The sequence below is a fragment of the Seriola aureovittata genome, chromosome 20 (genome assembly GCF_021018895.1).
Source record: "Seriola aureovittata isolate HTS-2021-v1 ecotype China chromosome 20, ASM2101889v1, whole genome shotgun sequence".
Lineage (NCBI taxonomy): Eukaryota > Metazoa > Chordata > Actinopteri > Carangiformes > Carangidae > Seriola > Seriola aureovittata.
This window is the reverse complement of record NC_079383.1, coordinates 15,356,944-15,374,752: the sequence shown is the minus strand read 5'-3', so window position 1 is coordinate 15,374,752 and position 17,809 is coordinate 15,356,944. Positions and strand designations below refer to the sequence as shown.

The following is a 17,809-nucleotide window of genomic DNA, read 5'->3' as shown; positions in this document are numbered from 1 at the left end:
ACTGTCGAATTATTAGCGGCCAATATGTTTTAAAACTCTGTTGAATTACTCTATGATATTACCTTAAATAAAACCAGTTCTAAGGATGTTACGTCGGTGTACATCCGTAAACGGTCCGACCCGACCCGACCCTGGACTGATGGTCCGATCACAATCAACATTGCCAAAGTAAGCTTACCCACGCACCTGGAAATGATTAATCCTGTCTGACTGAGACATGGAAGAGCGGACAACTCCTGTGCGAGAACAACACAAATTCAGTGTTGGCAGACTTCAGAGATATTTGTCTGCCAACTCAGTCCATAACAACACACTCACTGTCAGACAATACAGGTAAGTAAGAAAGCGTTGGTTTGTTTCAGCGTATCAGCTACGTTAAACAAGCAAGCAATAGAAAGCTAATATTGTGCAACCATGATTAGCTAACTTAACACGCTAACAGTTTATTGTCTTTCCAGTGCTGGCCAGTCAAACCCGACCTTTCTAATCCAGACACCCTCAAAAAGCTATGTTCTCAGAAAGAAACCCCCAGGTGAGCTGCTGCCAGGGGCTCACAAGGTGAGGTTTAATAAATGAATTACTTTGGTCAATGAAAAAAAAAAAAAGTTTAAATACAAATTTGTTTGCAGCACTGTTGTGTGTCGTCATGTCACTTTTCCAGCAGGGGGAGAAACTTTAGTTAAAGCGACTGTCAGAAATAAATACATGTGTATGCGTGAAAGCCACATTATAAATATGGCACTGCTTGTACCTTGCAAACGTAATGAATATAAGTGCAAAAAATATTTAAAAGGCTACTTGTCCTATATTATTACCTATGATAAATTTCTAGACATCTCCCTGTAAAGAACTAAATGATTTGGTAACGCATCGATGAAAATTCTAATCTCTATTCTATCTTTCAAGGAAACACACTAAGTACATTTTATGTACTTAGTGTGTTTCCTTGAAAGATAGATCTTAAAGACTGGTAAAACTGAAAGAGATTCACTAAAACCCCATTCTGATATATTATTTCAAACTTTTTTCCTACATATATTTTGAACTTAATGCTTGCCTGTACACAAATATTACATTTTGTTCAGATGATCACCTGTGCACAGATTGAAAGCTCTATTTTAATATATAAATTAATTGGAATTAGAAGTATATCACCTACATACCATCTGCAGTTTTTGAAGAGCAAAATTACTTTTTAGAAACCTTCATATGCATTTACAGTAACATAACTTGTATAGGAAATCATATGAAACAAAACTACAAGACCTCTAAAATAAATTGTTACCATAATATCTGTTAGGAAAATTATCACATAAACTCAGGAACACCGTCTGAAGATTCATAAGAGGAACAAGTTACACACCAGAGCTCACAGTGCAAATGTTCAACGGATGCAAGATTCACACAGAAATTTATACACAGAATACGTGAGAGTGACCTTTTATTGTTGCTGAAATGAGACAGACAGACATAATAGAGCCTTATCATAGTTAATGTTTTGGTGTAGTGGCCAGGAGGAACAGCGACAACACCTGTCTTAAAAGTAAACACAATAATGGAAAGTCCTATTCAGGATAATACAGTTTCCCTTTAAGATGGTTATGTTAATCACAAAGTATCACAATTTTTCCAACAATATGGGTGATGTTTAAGCATGGTATGGTTGATCTTTGTGACTTTGTTTGCAGGTGGACAGGGAGTATCGGGTGCAGAAGGCCCTGTTTTCTGCTGGTTTCCCCGTGCCTCAGCCTCTCTTGCACTGCACTGATGTTGAAGTCACTGGAACAGAGTTCTACTTGATGGAGCATGTGAAGGTAAATTTGTGCCACCAAGAGCCAAATTTCACAAGACTATGAAGTCACCAGCTGTAAATCCATTCATCTGTTATGGACTATTGGTGTTTTTCTTGACCTCTGTTCTATGATAAAAGACTCACATGGGGTGGCTTGCTGACAAACTCTAGCTTGACATACCGAACTGTTCCGCATGCTTCTAAATATGTGCTGGTGAGCTATCATGCGATGAAAAGTTAGATATTTGAAAAAAAACATAATTATTTATCCATCTCCATTGATCAGGGGCGTATATTCAGGGATCTTCGTCTCCCTGGAATGAGTCCGGCAGAGAGAACAGCTCTATATGTGGCTGCAGTGGAAGTGTTGGCAAAGCTACACTCACTGGAGCTGGAATCACTGAACCTTGAAGGGTATGGCAGGGGACCAGGCTACTGCAAGAGACAGGTGAGATAACACCTTGTACTCAGTACATCAAAATAACTTTATACATCTAATCTGGAATAACTAGTTAAATTTTTACCATTCAGAAATTTCTTTCACTCATTGAAGGTGTCCACCTGGTCGAAGCAGTACACCGCAGCAGCCCACAGAGACATTCCAGCCATGAATGAACTGTCTGATTGGTTAATGAAGAATTTGCCAGCCAATGATGATGAAGTCACGCTTGTCCATGGAGATTTCCGACTGGATAACCTGATATTCCACCCAACAGAGGTACATTTCCCCAGACAGTTATTCTTACCACTTTGCTGCATTTGACAGTTAAAAACTTCACAAAGTGTGTTTGATGTCATTAGGCACGTGTGATAGCAGTGTTAGACTGGGAGCTGTCTACCACTGGACAGCCCCTTGCAGACTTGGCATACTTCTTAATGCCGCACTACCTGCCAAGAAGTCTCAACATAATCAGCACAATGGGCAGCTTAAAAGGAATAGAAGGTAATGAAAACTAACAAAAAACAACCCTGAGCAGGATTAACAGGTGCTGAAAATGGCTGGGTAGAAAGACATGTCGTTTTCTAATACTTTTGTGTGCAGATTCACTGTATCTGTTCAGTTTGTCATTGTACCTTTCCTATCTTTTGTCTCTCCAACCAATGAGCAGGTATTCCAACTGTGGGTGATCTGATCTCCATTTACTGTAGATGCCGGGGGATCCCATCTGCTTTGCCGCAGTTGAATTTCTACCTGGCTCTGTCTGTCTTTAAAATGGCAGGAATTGCCCAGGTGTGTCCCTGTTAATGTGCCAAGTACAGCTTGCAATTCTACCCCTATTTTCCTTTTTAAGATATACATTGGAATTTAAGGAGGCAAAAGTAATAGATTAGCATGTGAGAATATAGTTTTGAAGTTGTAAATGTAGTATTATATTTTAAGGGTACTTGGAATATACAGAGAAAAACTACAAAGGAACCCAGATGGATTGCTCACTTTTTTTTTCTTTTTTTTTTTTAATTTCTTTTTTTTTTTTTTTATTCACCCACCCTTTTTATTTAACAGGGAATCTATGCTCGCTACCTACTGGGTAATGCCAGTGCACCCAATGCAGCTCAGTTCAGCCAGTGTGTGGAGCCCTTGGCTGAGGTTGCCTTGCACCTTGCACAAAGGTTGGTTGCAGTTCAAATTTTATTGATGTGTATTAATGCACTGACATCAGAATTAATATATTTTGAAGTGAAGCATTAAGATAGTCCAAACATGTTGGGATTAATAGAATCTTTGAATTCTTTGTGTTATTGTAGGCCAGAAAACAGATTAATTCCACCTGCTGATTAAACTTAAGCCAGCAACAGTTGGAATTTGGTATCCAGTTGCTGCCTCTGATATTCCCTGTTGACCTTTTTATCATGTGAGATGTGTTTCTTGCCAGGTCTCTCACAGGTGCAACAGAATACAGACTGTTCCTCCAGACAGCTAAAGGTCAGGTCATTCTCGAGCAGGTCAAAGACTTCATGAGACAATATGTGCTTCCTGCTCAAGAGGTCAGTGCCAAGTGCTCCTGAGAACAGAAGAGAGATTTGTTTGTCCGGAAGGACTTTTATTCCGGACACGAAAAGGATTTGACGGAGCACAGTGGTTCATTCATGCAATCAGAACTAATTAATTCAAGCGAGAAAACAATGACTCTGTTGATTATATAAATTATATTGCACACAGAATCATCACCTTTGGCTGGGGATCATAGTGTTCTTAATGCAGTGCAGAGATGGCATTGCAAATCTTTTTTGGGTTTATTTTCCAAAGAATTTGGCAGAGCGGAAGAGAGAGAATACCACAGATATAAAGGACTACAAATTCAGTTCTGCTGTAGAAATATCTCTAGAAATATCCTATTAACACATTTTAAAGATGAGGAATTTCTTATTTTATGGTGCAGTTTCCAACTGATGAAAGCCACACAGTAGTGAGAGTAGTCAGCATGAAATGGGTTCATAGGTTGATATTATAATGTTCTATCTTACCAATCCACCGGGTAATTTTTTTTTTTTTTTCTACAGGAAGTTGCCAAGTACTACTCCAAACACGCACAGTCTTCACAGAGGTGGCACACCCCCCAAATAATAGAGGACCTAAAGGTATGTGAGCAGATTTTTAACTTGGAAAGCACAGCTCTCTTTCCCCAGAGACCTAACAAATATTATCGAGTGTTGCGTTTTAGCAGTGTAAAAGTCTAGTATCAATCAAGCAGGTTAAATCCTGTCTAAACAGTGCACCTCCCCTCTGAGTCAGTCACATACCACAATCCATCATCATAATCAACAGTTTAGATAAAATAAAAAAAACATTTTTTTCAAATGAATGTTTTGATCTGCTCCAACTGCTTGAGATCTGTTTGTCATTTCTAACGTCTGCTTTGAATGAAGTGTTCAGTTGGTGTGTGCAGATACACTCTATATAATAATGTGCATCTGTGTGTCCAGGTGAAAGCCAGGGGGGCAGGGCTGTGGAACCTTTTCCTGCCTGCAGTCAGTGGTCTCAGTCAGTTGGACTATGCCTATATTGCAGAGGAAACTGGACGCTGCCTCTTTGCCCCTGAAGTTTTCAACTGCCAGGCTCCTGGTAAAACATCCTCCACGGTGTCTGATTTTGAGATCATTTAGAGGCCATGGACAATATTATAGGTCCATTTTGGCAGTCACATGATTGTTAAGACATGGCCTTGCTCTTTGTGTATACAACATAGATTATATTTTCTCATGTTTTGGATAACATCCTCTGTAGTCAGGTAAACTCCTGTCCAAATGCCAACTTTCCAGCCTCGTTTTTATCATAACAACCATTCATGTTTCTACTCATCTGACATAAAATATAACAATCTACAAAGTCTATGTAATGCCCTCTTACGTTATTTGTCAGATTAGTTAAAATGGTATGATTAAAATCCTGGAAGTGTATTACTTTCCAAATTTATCTCATCAATTACTGATAGACTGTATATTGTATTGTTTCTCCACAGACACAGGAAATATGGAGGTGCTGCATATGTTTGGCAGTAAGGAACAGAAAAGGAAATGGCTGGAGCCTCTACTCAGAGGAGAGATCCGCTCCTGTTTCTGTATGACAGGTATATCCTTGATGGTGTCCACCTGCATCATTCAAAGATGCATACTTCATGTCACAGGGTCACTGGGCATTACAAGTCAAGTTAAATTTATTTTTAAAGAGCACATTTAAAAACATCAGGAGTTGACCAAAGTGTGTTACAAATACATTTTAGATAGAGTTAAGTAATTAAAATAAATAGATAACAACTGTTAGACACTACACACAAATCCAGTTCATATGTAAAACTTAAACAATTTCAGTGAGAATTTAAGAGCAATTACATTGAACAAGAGTATCAATTTCTCAATCCTTTAAAATTGACTGAAATTCCCCTATAGTAATCAGCTCTGACAATTTCAGGTGCTGAAGATGCAGATTATTTCAGGAAGAGGAGGCATACTGGTCAGATGCATTCATAAAGAGCAGATCAGTATAATCCAGTTAAGGTGGAGAAGTTGCTGAAATCAAGCATTTCCGTACCTGGAGGGAGAAACAGGATTTATTCCTAAAAAGAAAATTAATTTAAGTTTCAGCTTGGAAACATGGTTTTCAATGTGTGATGTGAATGACAAGTTCTGATCAATGATAATAACTAAATACTTGTTGTGACCATTTCAATTTTAAAAACTTAGCACCGTGAACTAAGTGCTGTGGTTCATCCTGAAACCTGACTGGAATTTGTCTAGAATGTTGTTGCTTGCTGAAAAATGAGCAATGAAAGCCAAGTGCAATTTATGAAAATGAAATGATTACAAAGTCTAGACTTGAGGGAGGATTTAGGAATACTTCTTGTTGTTCCTTTGGAACCAGTGTTGGGCCTAGTTACTGGGAACTGTTAAAGTTCAGTCCTTCATTGTGGTTTTTTTCTAAACGTTCCAGTGATGTTTGTGGTCTTAAAATAGCCAGGTTACACACAGCACGTCTCCTACAGACTCTGTAAAAGGCTTGTTTGAAAATTCAAATGGCAAACATTTGCTCACTATGAGTAATTTCTCCCTGTTTTTCTCCAATTTGGTTCCACACTGCTTGGAAACGGCGGCATGCCAGAGGTGATTACACTGGGTGTGAACCTCCCCACGGTTTTCATAAACACAGATGGTGATTAGTAGTGTTTTGGGGAATATATTACACTGCATGGCAAGGAGCAGCTCCATCCTGTGCTCATAAACAACTTCTGTGCGTGACTTTGTTGGGTCGTCCAACATACAGTTAAAATATGAAAATGGTATGAATGTTCTATTTATATTAACCACGCTGCATGTGGTTTAAGATGGAATCCAGAGTTTTGATTTTGGAAAAGATAGAACATAAAACAAAGGCAGGGAACTGGATATTGTTAGTCTGAGTCTCATTGCTTGTTACATATTATGCCCTGTGATCCCTTCCCTAGAGCCTGATGTAGCCTCCAGTGATGCAACCAACATGGAGTGCACTCTTCATAGGGATGAAGACAACTACGTCATAAACGGCAAAAAATGGTGGAGCAGTGGTATGTCTATTTCTATTTTTATTAGCTATATAAGAAAAGAAAACATACTTAACACCACCAAGAACACTGAAGATTTTTTTCTAGCCCATTTAGGGCCAAATATACCATTTAATATTTATAAAACAGTAAACCTCAAAAGGAAGGTTGTTGTCCATTATGCACTGGAGAGCTTTTCCCAGAAAAAGATGGGTTTGTATGTAATCAAGATGTTGCTGTAACAAAGCACTACAGGGATAAATGCTTATCCAGACTGCTAACAATAAAAAGCATAGATGACTCACAAAGTAAACATCATATAACATAAACAACCTTCTTATGATTTCCATTTGATTCTGGAAAATGTGTTGCAGAGTAGCTTCGGTTTGTTTTTTTTGCAGGATGGATCAGTAAAAGCTTGCATACAGTTGACATTTCACCTCTGACTAATCAGTCATTGTAGATGATTCAAGATGAAAAAGTCTGCTAAATGGCCTTAAAATAAATGTAAATATCAAGTCCAGTAAAATCATCCAACTGTTGATACTTGACTTTATGCACACATTAAATGTGTTTATTCTTCTGGACTTATGACTAATCTATGAGTCATGTATGAGTCAGTATTCTTCTGATTTACAATGCAGTTTACTCCTTGCCCACTGACTGGCTCTAAGTCACCATTCTAAAAGTAAGCCTTGGATATTAAGGATTAAATTAAGTTATTGCTTGAATATCTAAAGCTCCTATTAGTTTTTTTTTTTTTTTTTACATTTTTATCATGCACCTCTCCAGTCATTACAACATGAAAGATATTCCAGATGTTTCCTCTGACAAGGATGTGGTCTGAGGTTTTAACTCCCAGTTCAATGGAAAACAGTGGCCTGTTGTTTTCCTTGTCTTTGTCGAATCTGCAGGGAAATTCTCCTTGTCATTAAAAACATACAGTGCTATTATTTACCAAAAATGAACAGAATTTTCACTTTCAAAATGTTGTTTTCATGAGGTGCACGGTGTGTATGTTATACTGCAGGTGTGTAGTTCGTATTTTTTGAACAATTCTCTTTCTTTGACGTGAACTTTCCATCAGTAGAAAACAAATCTTCTGGGGTTGTGTGAATGGCCTCTGCCAGCATGAATATCTCTCTGTGCTACGAAAGAATGTTGATGTGTTGATGGCTGTTTCATACTTGGTGTGACCTGTGGATGCTTTTGTGTCAAACTGTATTCTTCAGGAGAGGAAAATGGATAGTTTTGTGCTTTTGCAGTAAGTCATGAAGTCCAGACAATCACTTACAACAAGAGGAAAGTAAAGCCAGGCAATGTTTTTTCTTTAGTTTTTTTTAATTGAAATTACGTTAAAGGAAAATGTTTTGCTATGGTAACTCGTTCTTTCCAAGTATCAAAATGTAGCGCCCACTGCCAGCTCCTTGACGTGTTACTGGTGTTTCCCAGCAGCTGTCCAAGGGATTTGGCAGCCCTCACGATTCCCCTAAAGGAGAATTTGTTTATAAAGTTTTTCCCAAAGAGAAACGGAAAGTGAAGAATTCTCATCTTTGGTTTTTATGCTGTATGCCATTATCATAATTACACAACAGTTCCCACATTACATTGTAGTAGCTTTCTTTGGAATGACTGCTACTTGGTATCGAATTAAACTTACTGGAAATATAGTCCTATCCACTTGGGTAAATGTTGCCTATAACCTGAAATGATACAGTTTTCTTCATTGTTTTCCCCTTTTCTCTAAAGTTGTTTGTGGCAAACTCTGAGCAGTGAGACTGGAGGGTTTACAGATGTTGTTAGTGCACCTCTGTGGTGTGGAAGCTATAAGACTGCCGAATAGGCTTGAAAATGTATTGAAATTATTCCCAGACCTTCAGTCTTTTCTCTTTAAGCTATAGGAATGTGTATTTCCAAATACACATAAAAGCACAGATAATGTACACATGTATAACATTATTAGTAGTTGTTTGTGAAATGGAATCATCTTAATAATTTTGGCTTTCTTTAGGGCAACTTAAGATCATTAAGTAAAATAATCATCATTTGATGTTATAGTTTAATGGTGAGACATGTACTGCCTGCCAATACTTACTTTATCATTTCCTGTTTGAGAAAAAAGCCAATGTACATCTGGGCTAGAACATAATGAATTCCAATGAAATGCTTGTTGATATGTAACTAAGTGAGGTCACACAAGATTTATAACTTCCTTGTTTATCCCAGTAGTCTTGTGACATGCAACTTGCATGCATTACCAAGGTTACCAGTCACTCCTCTACTTAGAGACTGTTGAAAGTGTAACCTAATTTTTGTGTCTCTGCTCAGACACGCCTAGTATGAACAGTATCCAGCTCCCACATATCCGAACTGTAAGGTATTATGGGGGGAAATAGGCTGACTAACAGGTACAGCAAATTACATTCATTACATCATGCATTTGTCCAAAGCTGAAAGCAAATGGAAAGAATGGTAAACAATGACATTGTGTTATGGTTAGAGGTTTTAAAACATGGTCAGGAAACTAGCCATACTAGTGTAAACAAGTTTGAATATTGCACCATCAACTCTTTGAACTGTGGCCATCCAACACCCTAAGCCTACATTTGATATTAGGGTTAGTTTGAGCATAATGTTATATGATGGCATTGAGTAACTTCAAAGGGGAAAGGATGAAAGTCACCAGTTTTAGTAGTCTGGAGAGAGCACTTATATTCCATTTGAAATGTTATGTCATTATATAAATCTATGGATTGCACTCCACTACAAAACGTTTGCTCTTTCAAGGTCATATTATTGAAATAAAAAAAGAGATATGGTTGATTTGATTAAAAACACCATTAATGCTTAAAGCTCCTTCACGAAACACAGCACTGTGCATTGGTTTGATAGCATGGAGGAGTCCTTGCTGTTCTGTCTTCATCTGCCAAATGTTTCTTTTCTCAATGTGTCATCCGCTGTGCAATCAAACAACCCCTCAACCCAACCCAAAGCCACAGGATGTAATAAAATGAGATGCAGATGATCTCATGGAGGCAGCGTAGACTGTAATGTTGAATTGGACTTGTCGTGAGGAACCAGAGTAGCATGTCTGTCTGTCTGTCTGTCTGTCTGAAAATCATTTATACAAAATACTTTGTTTAGTGCATATAGACTCACTTTACATATACAGTGTATGTTTGTTACACTAAAAATTTATAATTATGGTTATTGACATAGCGTGGATGATAATAAAGATGTGTAAATATATATATATATATATATATACATAGACATACAATTTTGTACAGGTGCTTATGAGAAAATAAATGTGTTTTGAGGCTTAAATAGTGAAGGTGCTTGTGTCTTGGTCTTCTGAACCAGACTGGGATTGCGTTTGAGTGCATGTGTTGAGTGAAATCTCCACTGCCGGCTCCTCATTGACGTGTCTTGGGTGTCTCTTGAGTCGCTGTCCAAGGCGCTTGGCAGTCTTGAGGACATGTCCCCTGAAGGAGGATCCAATGAAGGCATAGAGGACAGGGTTAATGCAAGCGTGGGTCAGTGCAAGGCTCTCTGTCACTTGAAGAGCATGATCCAGGCCCTTGCTGACATCGCAGTCGGTAACAAGGATGTAGATAACATCCATCGCTCGGCACAGCTTGACCACATTGTAGGGCAGCTGGGTGAGCAGGAATATGGCCACCACAGCCAGAAGGACTCGCAGGGTTCGCCATTTCCGGTCTCTTCGCACCCCAGCTGCCTGGCTCAGCGCCCGCCCTACCCAGCAGTAGCACACGACCATGACCAAGAAAGGTACCAAGAATCTAAGAGTGACTTCCAGCAGCTCCAGGGCAGCCTTTGCAGGTCGAGCCATGCTGTGTGGGTAGACGGCAGTACAGGCCACCCTGGTATGGGAGTGTTTCACTGTGGAGAAGATAAGTTCGGGAAGGCCCAGGAAGCTGGCTACAGCCCACAAAACCAGACACACCAGGAGCCATTGTCTCCTTACCCGGGAACCTGTCCCAGTCCTGCCTGTTGGATTTTGGGCTACAGCACGGTAGCGATCCACACTGATACACGCCAGCAGCAGCATGCCACAGCTGAAGTTGGTACTGTAGAGGAAGGAGGTGAGCTTGCAGGCTGCCGTACCCAACTTCCAGCCATGGACAGCATCAGCTGCCCAGAAGGGCAGGGTGAAGAGAAGCAAGAGGTCTGAAATGGCAAGGTTTAGGATGCACACATCTGTCAGGGTTCGTAGTCGCATCCGTGATGTGTAGACCACCACTACCAGGGCATTCCCAGCCAGACCAACCACCAGAGCCAGGGTATAGATTACTGGGAGGAAGACACTGGCAAAAGAGCGCACTGCCTCTTTGTCACAGACACTGTGTTCGTAACTGTAATCGTAACTGTCATTTAAGCTGGATTCTTCCTCTTCGTGATAATAGAAATCTTCCATTTTTCACTGTACAGAAAAAAAGAGTACCGTTTAGGGAAGCATTTGTTTTCACTTAACCTGTTTTTAATTGCTCATGTTGTGATACATTCTATGGACTATATAATCAGTCCATTGTGTAAAAGTATAACTTCTGTGTTACTTAACAGAACAACAACAACAGTGTAAACCATGAACACCTTTTCATCAGAAACAGGAATGAGGAGTTATTTCTGTATTGTGCGTCAAAGGAATCTCTCCTGCATGGTTTCCTTAATGAACCTAAGCCCTGTCTGTCTGAATTGTGTGTGGGCTTGAATAACCCTGCTGAACTCAATTCTGTGGAAAAAACCGACAGTACTTTTGAGTTCAGTTAGTTTGCATTCTGTTGGATAATAAGTGATCTACAGACATAAGAAATGACAGCTTTACTGCTGTTATCTGATCAGTGAACACAGTGACCCATGTGTACAGTTCCAATTTCTTTTCTTTCTTTTAAATAATTAATGGTATTTGCCTGTAGGAGAGTCAAAAGTCAAGAATGTCAGGAGATATGTGGAGGAAGAGATGAGGATGAAAATGCAAGTGTAGCTGAGGTCTCTTGCCAGATTCAAATCTAGGATGTTGCTTTTATTGTTCAACTCCCATTGGAGTGAGACTTTCATCCAGACTCACTGTGTCGTTAACATCCCCCTCCCCAGTTGTTCATTCCAGATGAAGGATTGAGGAACATCACGATCAAACTGAGTTGAACTTAATAATTACACTTTGGTCCGGTAGATATATTTTGTATTGTATTCAATTCACTGTGGAAGTCAGTGGAATTTAAGAAACTGAAATCCAACAGCAAAACACATTACGTGACAGGGTGTAATTCCTGTCTGGAGACCAAGACATTAAGCACCGAATATTTTGCATCTCAGGAATGTTTTGACAAATCACTCTTGCTGCTAAGAGTACAACAGTTGTTTTATGAAACACTTCCAGGTTTGTTATATAATAGGTCATTATCTCCTGCATGGGAGAAACAGGAGTTCTGAAACAGATGTTCATTTTAACACTGAAATATGTCAAGTATTCCACTGCTGTCAACAGCTGCTCCTCATGTGTAAGGGGTGCATATTAGGTTAGTTAAGTTTTTATGTTTTTATACTGATTGTTTATTTGGTTTTATTCGGCATTCACAAGTTAAATTTAGATAAAGTCCTAATCATTTTTTAGTATTAGTATTAGATTTTAGTAGTGGAGTGACATTTTTGTTTACATTTGGATGAAATTAATAAAAAGATATAGATATCAGTAAAATCACTGAGACAAAAGTGCCATTTATTCTGACAGCTGAGGTATAAGTGAAAATAACAGTGCTTACACTGATCAGCCACAATAATTAATACCAGTTAACGGTTTTAATGTTGTGAATGCTGTATATATACAGTAAATTTAGTTGTGCACACACATGTGCACCCACCCACGTGTGTGTGCGTGCGTGTGTGTTTGTTTGTGTGAGACAGTTTTTTCCATCGGGAAATGGGTCTCAGACTTTTGGACCCCACTGTACATATTGTATACAGTAGATACACACAACCAACCATAATATTAAAATCAGTTACCAGTTTAAATGTTGTGGCTGATCGGTGTGTAATAATAATGATGTATTTTGGTCATGTTACTGATCAGAAAACTGTTTTACAAAGAGCAAAACAATTAGGAGACAAACATAAACAGGGAAGCTAAATGCAACAGGTTTAGCTTGTTTTGACTACCTCCCTATGGTTATAATGATGTCATAAAACGTCCAGGACTTTGACTGTTCATCTAACACTAAAGTGAACCTTAGACTAAAAACAAGGCACAATACTTTTCCATATATTTCATGGTGATGATTAAAATGTAAAATATAGCATGCCTAGTTTCTTAACTTAAAATTAACAATACAAACATATAAAATAACATTAGAAAAAACCTAAATCCCTAACAACAATTCATACAAAAGTCCATCAGTACATAACATGGTGAAGATTCTTACAGTCTTGTCATAGTTTGACTTGTTTTTTTAGTTGAAAACTTAAAGTTGATAAGACTTTCTTACCTTGTGTCTGTTCCTTCAGTGAGATTGGTTGATGATAGTAATCCTTATTTTTTTTTTTTTTTTTCCCCAATCACACACAAGCAGTTGTTGTGAATCCTGAGGAGAAAAGTTGTATGCACTGCGGGACTGAAGTGACTGATCTCTTTGCCTCAGCCCGCCCCATTCCCTGCACTGCTCACACTCCACCACGTAGCTCTCCATTCAAGTGTGTGTGTGTGTGTGTGTGTGTGTGTGTGTGTGTGTGATTTAGCACGACGGATGTATAAAAAGAAGAGATATAAAACTTCTGTTTGTTTTTATATGCTGTACTGAGCAAAGAACTGCAGAGAGAAGCTGTTTTTCAATCTCAGATCAGTTGTGAACTTAATCTCCCATTCTTGATGTCACACAGGGAGTGCCCTGGCAGCTGCCCTTTTGTTTATGTATGTGCAAGAAAAGATCACGTTTGTCCCATTTATAAAGCTTTTTGTGTTGTTTGTGAAGTTTGCTGGAATGTTGTGTGCATTGTTTACCAACCTCATTCACATCAGCAAAGATCCTGTGGACTAAACCTTCTATTTTAGATACTTTTAACATGATTTTATTGAATGATGCACAGTATTTTGGTTTCCATGGCTTTTGTTTTTCTTATTAATAGTGTTTCCTTATTTCAGCTTCCTCAAAAATGGTCAACTTACTTTTAATGTCTCTCGTTTCTATTTTTCTCTCTTCATGCATCTGTATATAAATAAATGAATTAATAAAATCACCAAAGCAAAAGGATTTGGGAACAAAAAATAAATAAAAGCATGCCTCCATAAAAATTTTGAAGTCAAACTGTTTTGGCAAAAAAAAAAAAAAAAAAGCTTTAGTTTTTGTAGTATGTCAAACTGACAAAGATTTTCAAAAATGTAGCAACATGAAATATTTGGATGTCATTTTCTCGGGAAAATGGATTACACTTGGACTTGGGAGGTTTATTTTCATTCCTGTGATGATAAGACATGTATGGGCAGGACTGGTGAATGACAGCAGGGCTCAGCCTCTATCATCTTATGTAAGGGTTCACAGGAAAACCCAACCTGCCCCCGAGCCAAACGGGCCTTCCTATATGTGGGTTTTGGGTGGAGTTGGGTGTAAAGTTTTTATGCTTTTGTTACAGTGCAAGCATAATGATTTAAACTGTCTGTGATTGCAGAAACAAACATTGAAGGCTAAACATCTGTCAGATTGCGTTTGTTTCAGTGTTCACATGTACTCCTGCTGTGATTCTCATACAGTGATTATTCAGCCACTGTTGATGTCTCGTCTGTAGCTGTCTGGTGTCCATATGTCCTGTCCTTAGGGGACAGTTTTGACGGAAATATAAACAGGAAGGCAGACCATTGGTCACCCTGACTGTGCCTTAGGGATCCAAGGCCACAAAGACCACTTTGTCTGTTTGCCTTGTCTGTCTACTCTGAAAGTGGCCTCCCAGCTAGGGAAATACCAAAGTATTCTGCATTTGGTCAGTATTACAGTGTGCACTGCAGTTATCTGGTTATCAAACAAATCACATCATCATTCTAAGTCCACTGTATCTGTTTTTATAATATCTATATACATTGTCATTGCTCTCTAGTGGGAGTTTTGTACAGGGTGCATATTTTTTCACAATAAAATAATCTTTTTTTTTTTTTCCAGAAATGGCATAATCCATAATTTTTTTAGCTTCTCTCCAATCTGAAAGTTATTATATGTGAAAGAATCAAACTCCAAAATATAATTCAACCTGTGGGTTTCTCAGCTGGCCGTTCTCGTGCCATAAATCTCTCACTACACATTCGTGTTTGGTACTTCCCAGTCAGTTTCCGAACCACACTCTGGTCATAGAAAGGTTAAGGACAGAGTGAGTCCCCAACAAGACACGAATACAAATGAATCAGTGGATTTCTGACTGTTCCCAAAAGGTGCTGGCAATCCCCAATGCAAAGTGGCCATTGTGATGGGCAGGAGCAGTTCTCAGGATGTTAGCAGCAGGTCAGTGGAACAGTCATGTGATGAAGAATACTTGCATGTTTGTTTCCTCCTCTGGTGTTTGGGAATTTAAGAAAGATACTTTTTCTGTGTTAGTGCAAGAGTTCAGGCTTCTGATGTTTTTAACCACAGGTTTTATTATTCCAGGATTGGGTTACACTTTATTTGGACAGTCTGCCCACAGAGTTTAGAGTATTTGTAACATTTCACTAATCTTGATTCAACATTCTAATGTTCAACCATGTAATAACAAATATTCAACCAACAATTGTTAAACCATGTAATGGTTAGGGTCAGCAAAACAGATGAAGTGTTGAATCTCAACTAATAACCTTTTGAAATATTACAAATACAAATATAAAAAATCTCAGTAGGCAGACTATCCATATAAAGTGCCACCCAGGATTTATGTTAGCAATATTCCAGTTCTACCAATTCAATGGTACTCTTCACATTTTATATGAATTGTTTCATATTTAAATGCTTCTGTGCTTGTGTGTGCACCTTTGCACTGTATTTGACAGGCTAATTCTCCCACTGAACCTCCTCTGTTCTACTTTTATAATGGAAATGGACTTTGTTTAGGGGCAGGGTGTACTTCCCAGCATGCACATGCATTTTAATAACTGCTTAGTGTTTCTACCTTGAGGTTTGTATCACAAGGCAGAACAATGTATCAAATTAATCTTGTTTTCATCTTTCAATCTTGTTGTCAGTTAAATCTTGTGGTTGACATGTATTTGGCACTAATCTTTATCCAAAGCTCATTGGTTATGAGCATTTGGGATGTAAAACTGAAACAACCACACCCAAGATATGTAATACATTTTTTCATTCTTTTGTTGCCACAACAATGTAACAAAACACACACCCAACTGTGTTTGCAAAGAGAGTGAAATAACCCTGTTTATAAATTTGTTTCTTAGGCATGACCAACACAGTATGATCCTCGTACCTATGGACACATCAGGTGTAAAGCTTGTCAGACCACTCACCGTGTTTGGACAAGATGGTAGGATTATACCTGTCATTACAACTTCATGTACTTATGTTTTCCTGTTTTTCCCGTATATTAATTATCTCTTTGCACACAAAATGACAAATCTGCTTTCCTCGCCAAATGTAACCATTTTCACCCCGTTTGTGTGCTCAGACGCTATCCATGGTGGACACTTTGAAGTACATTTTGAAAATGTGCGTGTTCCTGCCTCCAACATTATTCTAGGTAAGACTGTATTCAAGGCCAGTCCAATGCATGAGCGAATTAAGCGACTGCTTAGGGACCCCATGGCCCCCCCTTGATAGCCATGGGGTCCTTACTAGAATATGTCCTTACTATACTATGATGTTCATATGCCTTGTTATACTATGTTGTTTTTATGGCTTTTTATGCCTTAATATACTATGACGTTTTTTATTACTTTATTCCTTACTTTACTATGTCGTTCATATGCCTTACTATACTGTGGCATTTTTATGCCTTACTGTACTATGGCATTTTTATGTCTTACTGTACTATGGCGTATTTTTAAGCCTTACTATACTAGGACTTTTTTAACATTTGCCACACGATTACTTTTTATTCCTTACTATACTATGTTGTTTTATGTCATACTATACTGTGTCGTTTTTATTATATTTTTATCCCTTTCTATACTATGACGTTTTTATGCCTTTATATACTATGATGTTTTTATGCCTTATTATACTATGACGTTTTTATGCCTTACTATACTATGACATTTTTATGCACTACTATACTATGACGTTTTTATGCCTTACTATACTATGACGTTTTTATGCACTACTATACTATGACGTTTTTATGCCTTACTATACTATGACATTTTTATGCCTTACTATACTATGACGTTTTTATGCCTTACTATACTATGACATTTTTATGCCTTACTATATTGTGTCGTTTTTATGACTTTTTATGCCCTACTATACTATGACATTTTTGTGACTTATTATGCTATGACATTTTTATGCCCTACTATACTATGACATTTTTATGCCCTACTATACTATGACGTTTTTATGCCTTACTATACTATGTCCTTTTTATGCCTTTGTATACTATGTCGTTTTTATGACTTTTTATGCCCTAGAATACTATGACATTTTTATGCCTTACTATACTATGTCATTTTTATGACTTTTTATGCCCTACTATACCATGACATTTTTATGACTTATTATACTATGACGTTTTTATGCCTTACTATACTATGACGTTTTTATGCCTTACTATACTATGACATTTTTATGCCTTACTATACTATGACATTTTTATGCCTCACTATATTGTGTCGTTTTTATGACTTTTTATGCCCTACTATACAATGACATTTTTATGCCCTACTATACTATGACGTTTTTATGCCTTTGTATACTATGACGTTTTTATGCCTTACTATACTGACATTTTTATGCCCTACTATACTATGACATTTTTATGCCCTACTATACTATGACGTTTTTATGCCTTTGTATACTAT

The 17,809-nt window shown here is 38.0% G+C and overlaps 2 protein-coding genes across 3 annotated transcripts in view; one reads left to right on the top strand and one right to left on the bottom strand.

Moving 5' to 3' along the window:
* Window positions 1-77: 77 nt before the first annotated feature.
* The window catches only part of acad11 (acyl-CoA dehydrogenase family, member 11), a 23,839-nt gene continuing 6,107 nt past the window's right edge, over window positions 78-17,809 (top strand). Inside the window, exons 1-16 of one of the 2 annotated variants that reach the window (XM_056364144.1) lie at window positions 78-333; window positions 459-558; window positions 1,689-1,814; window positions 2,079-2,240; window positions 2,346-2,510; window positions 2,594-2,735; window positions 2,902-3,023; window positions 3,297-3,403; window positions 3,667-3,778; window positions 4,295-4,372; window positions 4,718-4,856; window positions 5,254-5,361; window positions 6,733-6,831; window positions 15,239-15,308; window positions 16,232-16,317; window positions 16,459-16,530. In XM_056364144.1, the coding sequence (XP_056220119.1) occupies window positions 218-333; window positions 459-558; window positions 1,689-1,814; window positions 2,079-2,240; window positions 2,346-2,510; window positions 2,594-2,735; window positions 2,902-3,023; window positions 3,297-3,403; window positions 3,667-3,778; window positions 4,295-4,372; window positions 4,718-4,856; window positions 5,254-5,361; window positions 6,733-6,831; window positions 15,239-15,308; window positions 16,232-16,317; window positions 16,459-16,530 (1,804 nt within the window). In that variant the 5' untranslated portion in view covers window positions 78-217. The remainder of the gene's footprint in view (window positions 334-458; window positions 559-1,688; window positions 1,815-2,078; window positions 2,241-2,345; window positions 2,511-2,593; window positions 2,736-2,901; window positions 3,024-3,296; window positions 3,404-3,666; window positions 3,779-4,294; window positions 4,373-4,717; window positions 4,857-5,253; window positions 5,362-6,732; window positions 6,832-15,238; window positions 15,309-16,231; window positions 16,318-16,458; window positions 16,531-17,809) is intronic. The other variant, XM_056364145.1, reaches the window with a different exon arrangement.
* ackr4b (atypical chemokine receptor 4b) lies at window positions 8,128-13,474 on the bottom strand. Its single transcript, XM_056364148.1, has 2 exons — window positions 13,311-13,474; window positions 8,128-11,251 (listed from the first exon to the last, which is right to left on the bottom strand). Exon 2 carries the CDS (start codon window positions 11,243-11,245, stop codon window positions 10,130-10,132), a length of 1,116 nt encoding a protein of 371 aa, XP_056220123.1. The 5' UTR covers window positions 11,246-11,251; window positions 13,311-13,474; the 3' UTR covers window positions 8,128-10,129.

What these genes read in the sequence shown, in the direction of transcription:
- ackr4b (XM_056364148.1), bottom strand. Translation starts at nt 11,245, where the DNA reads ATGGAAGATTTCTATTATCACGAAGAGGAAGAATCCAGCTTAAATGAC.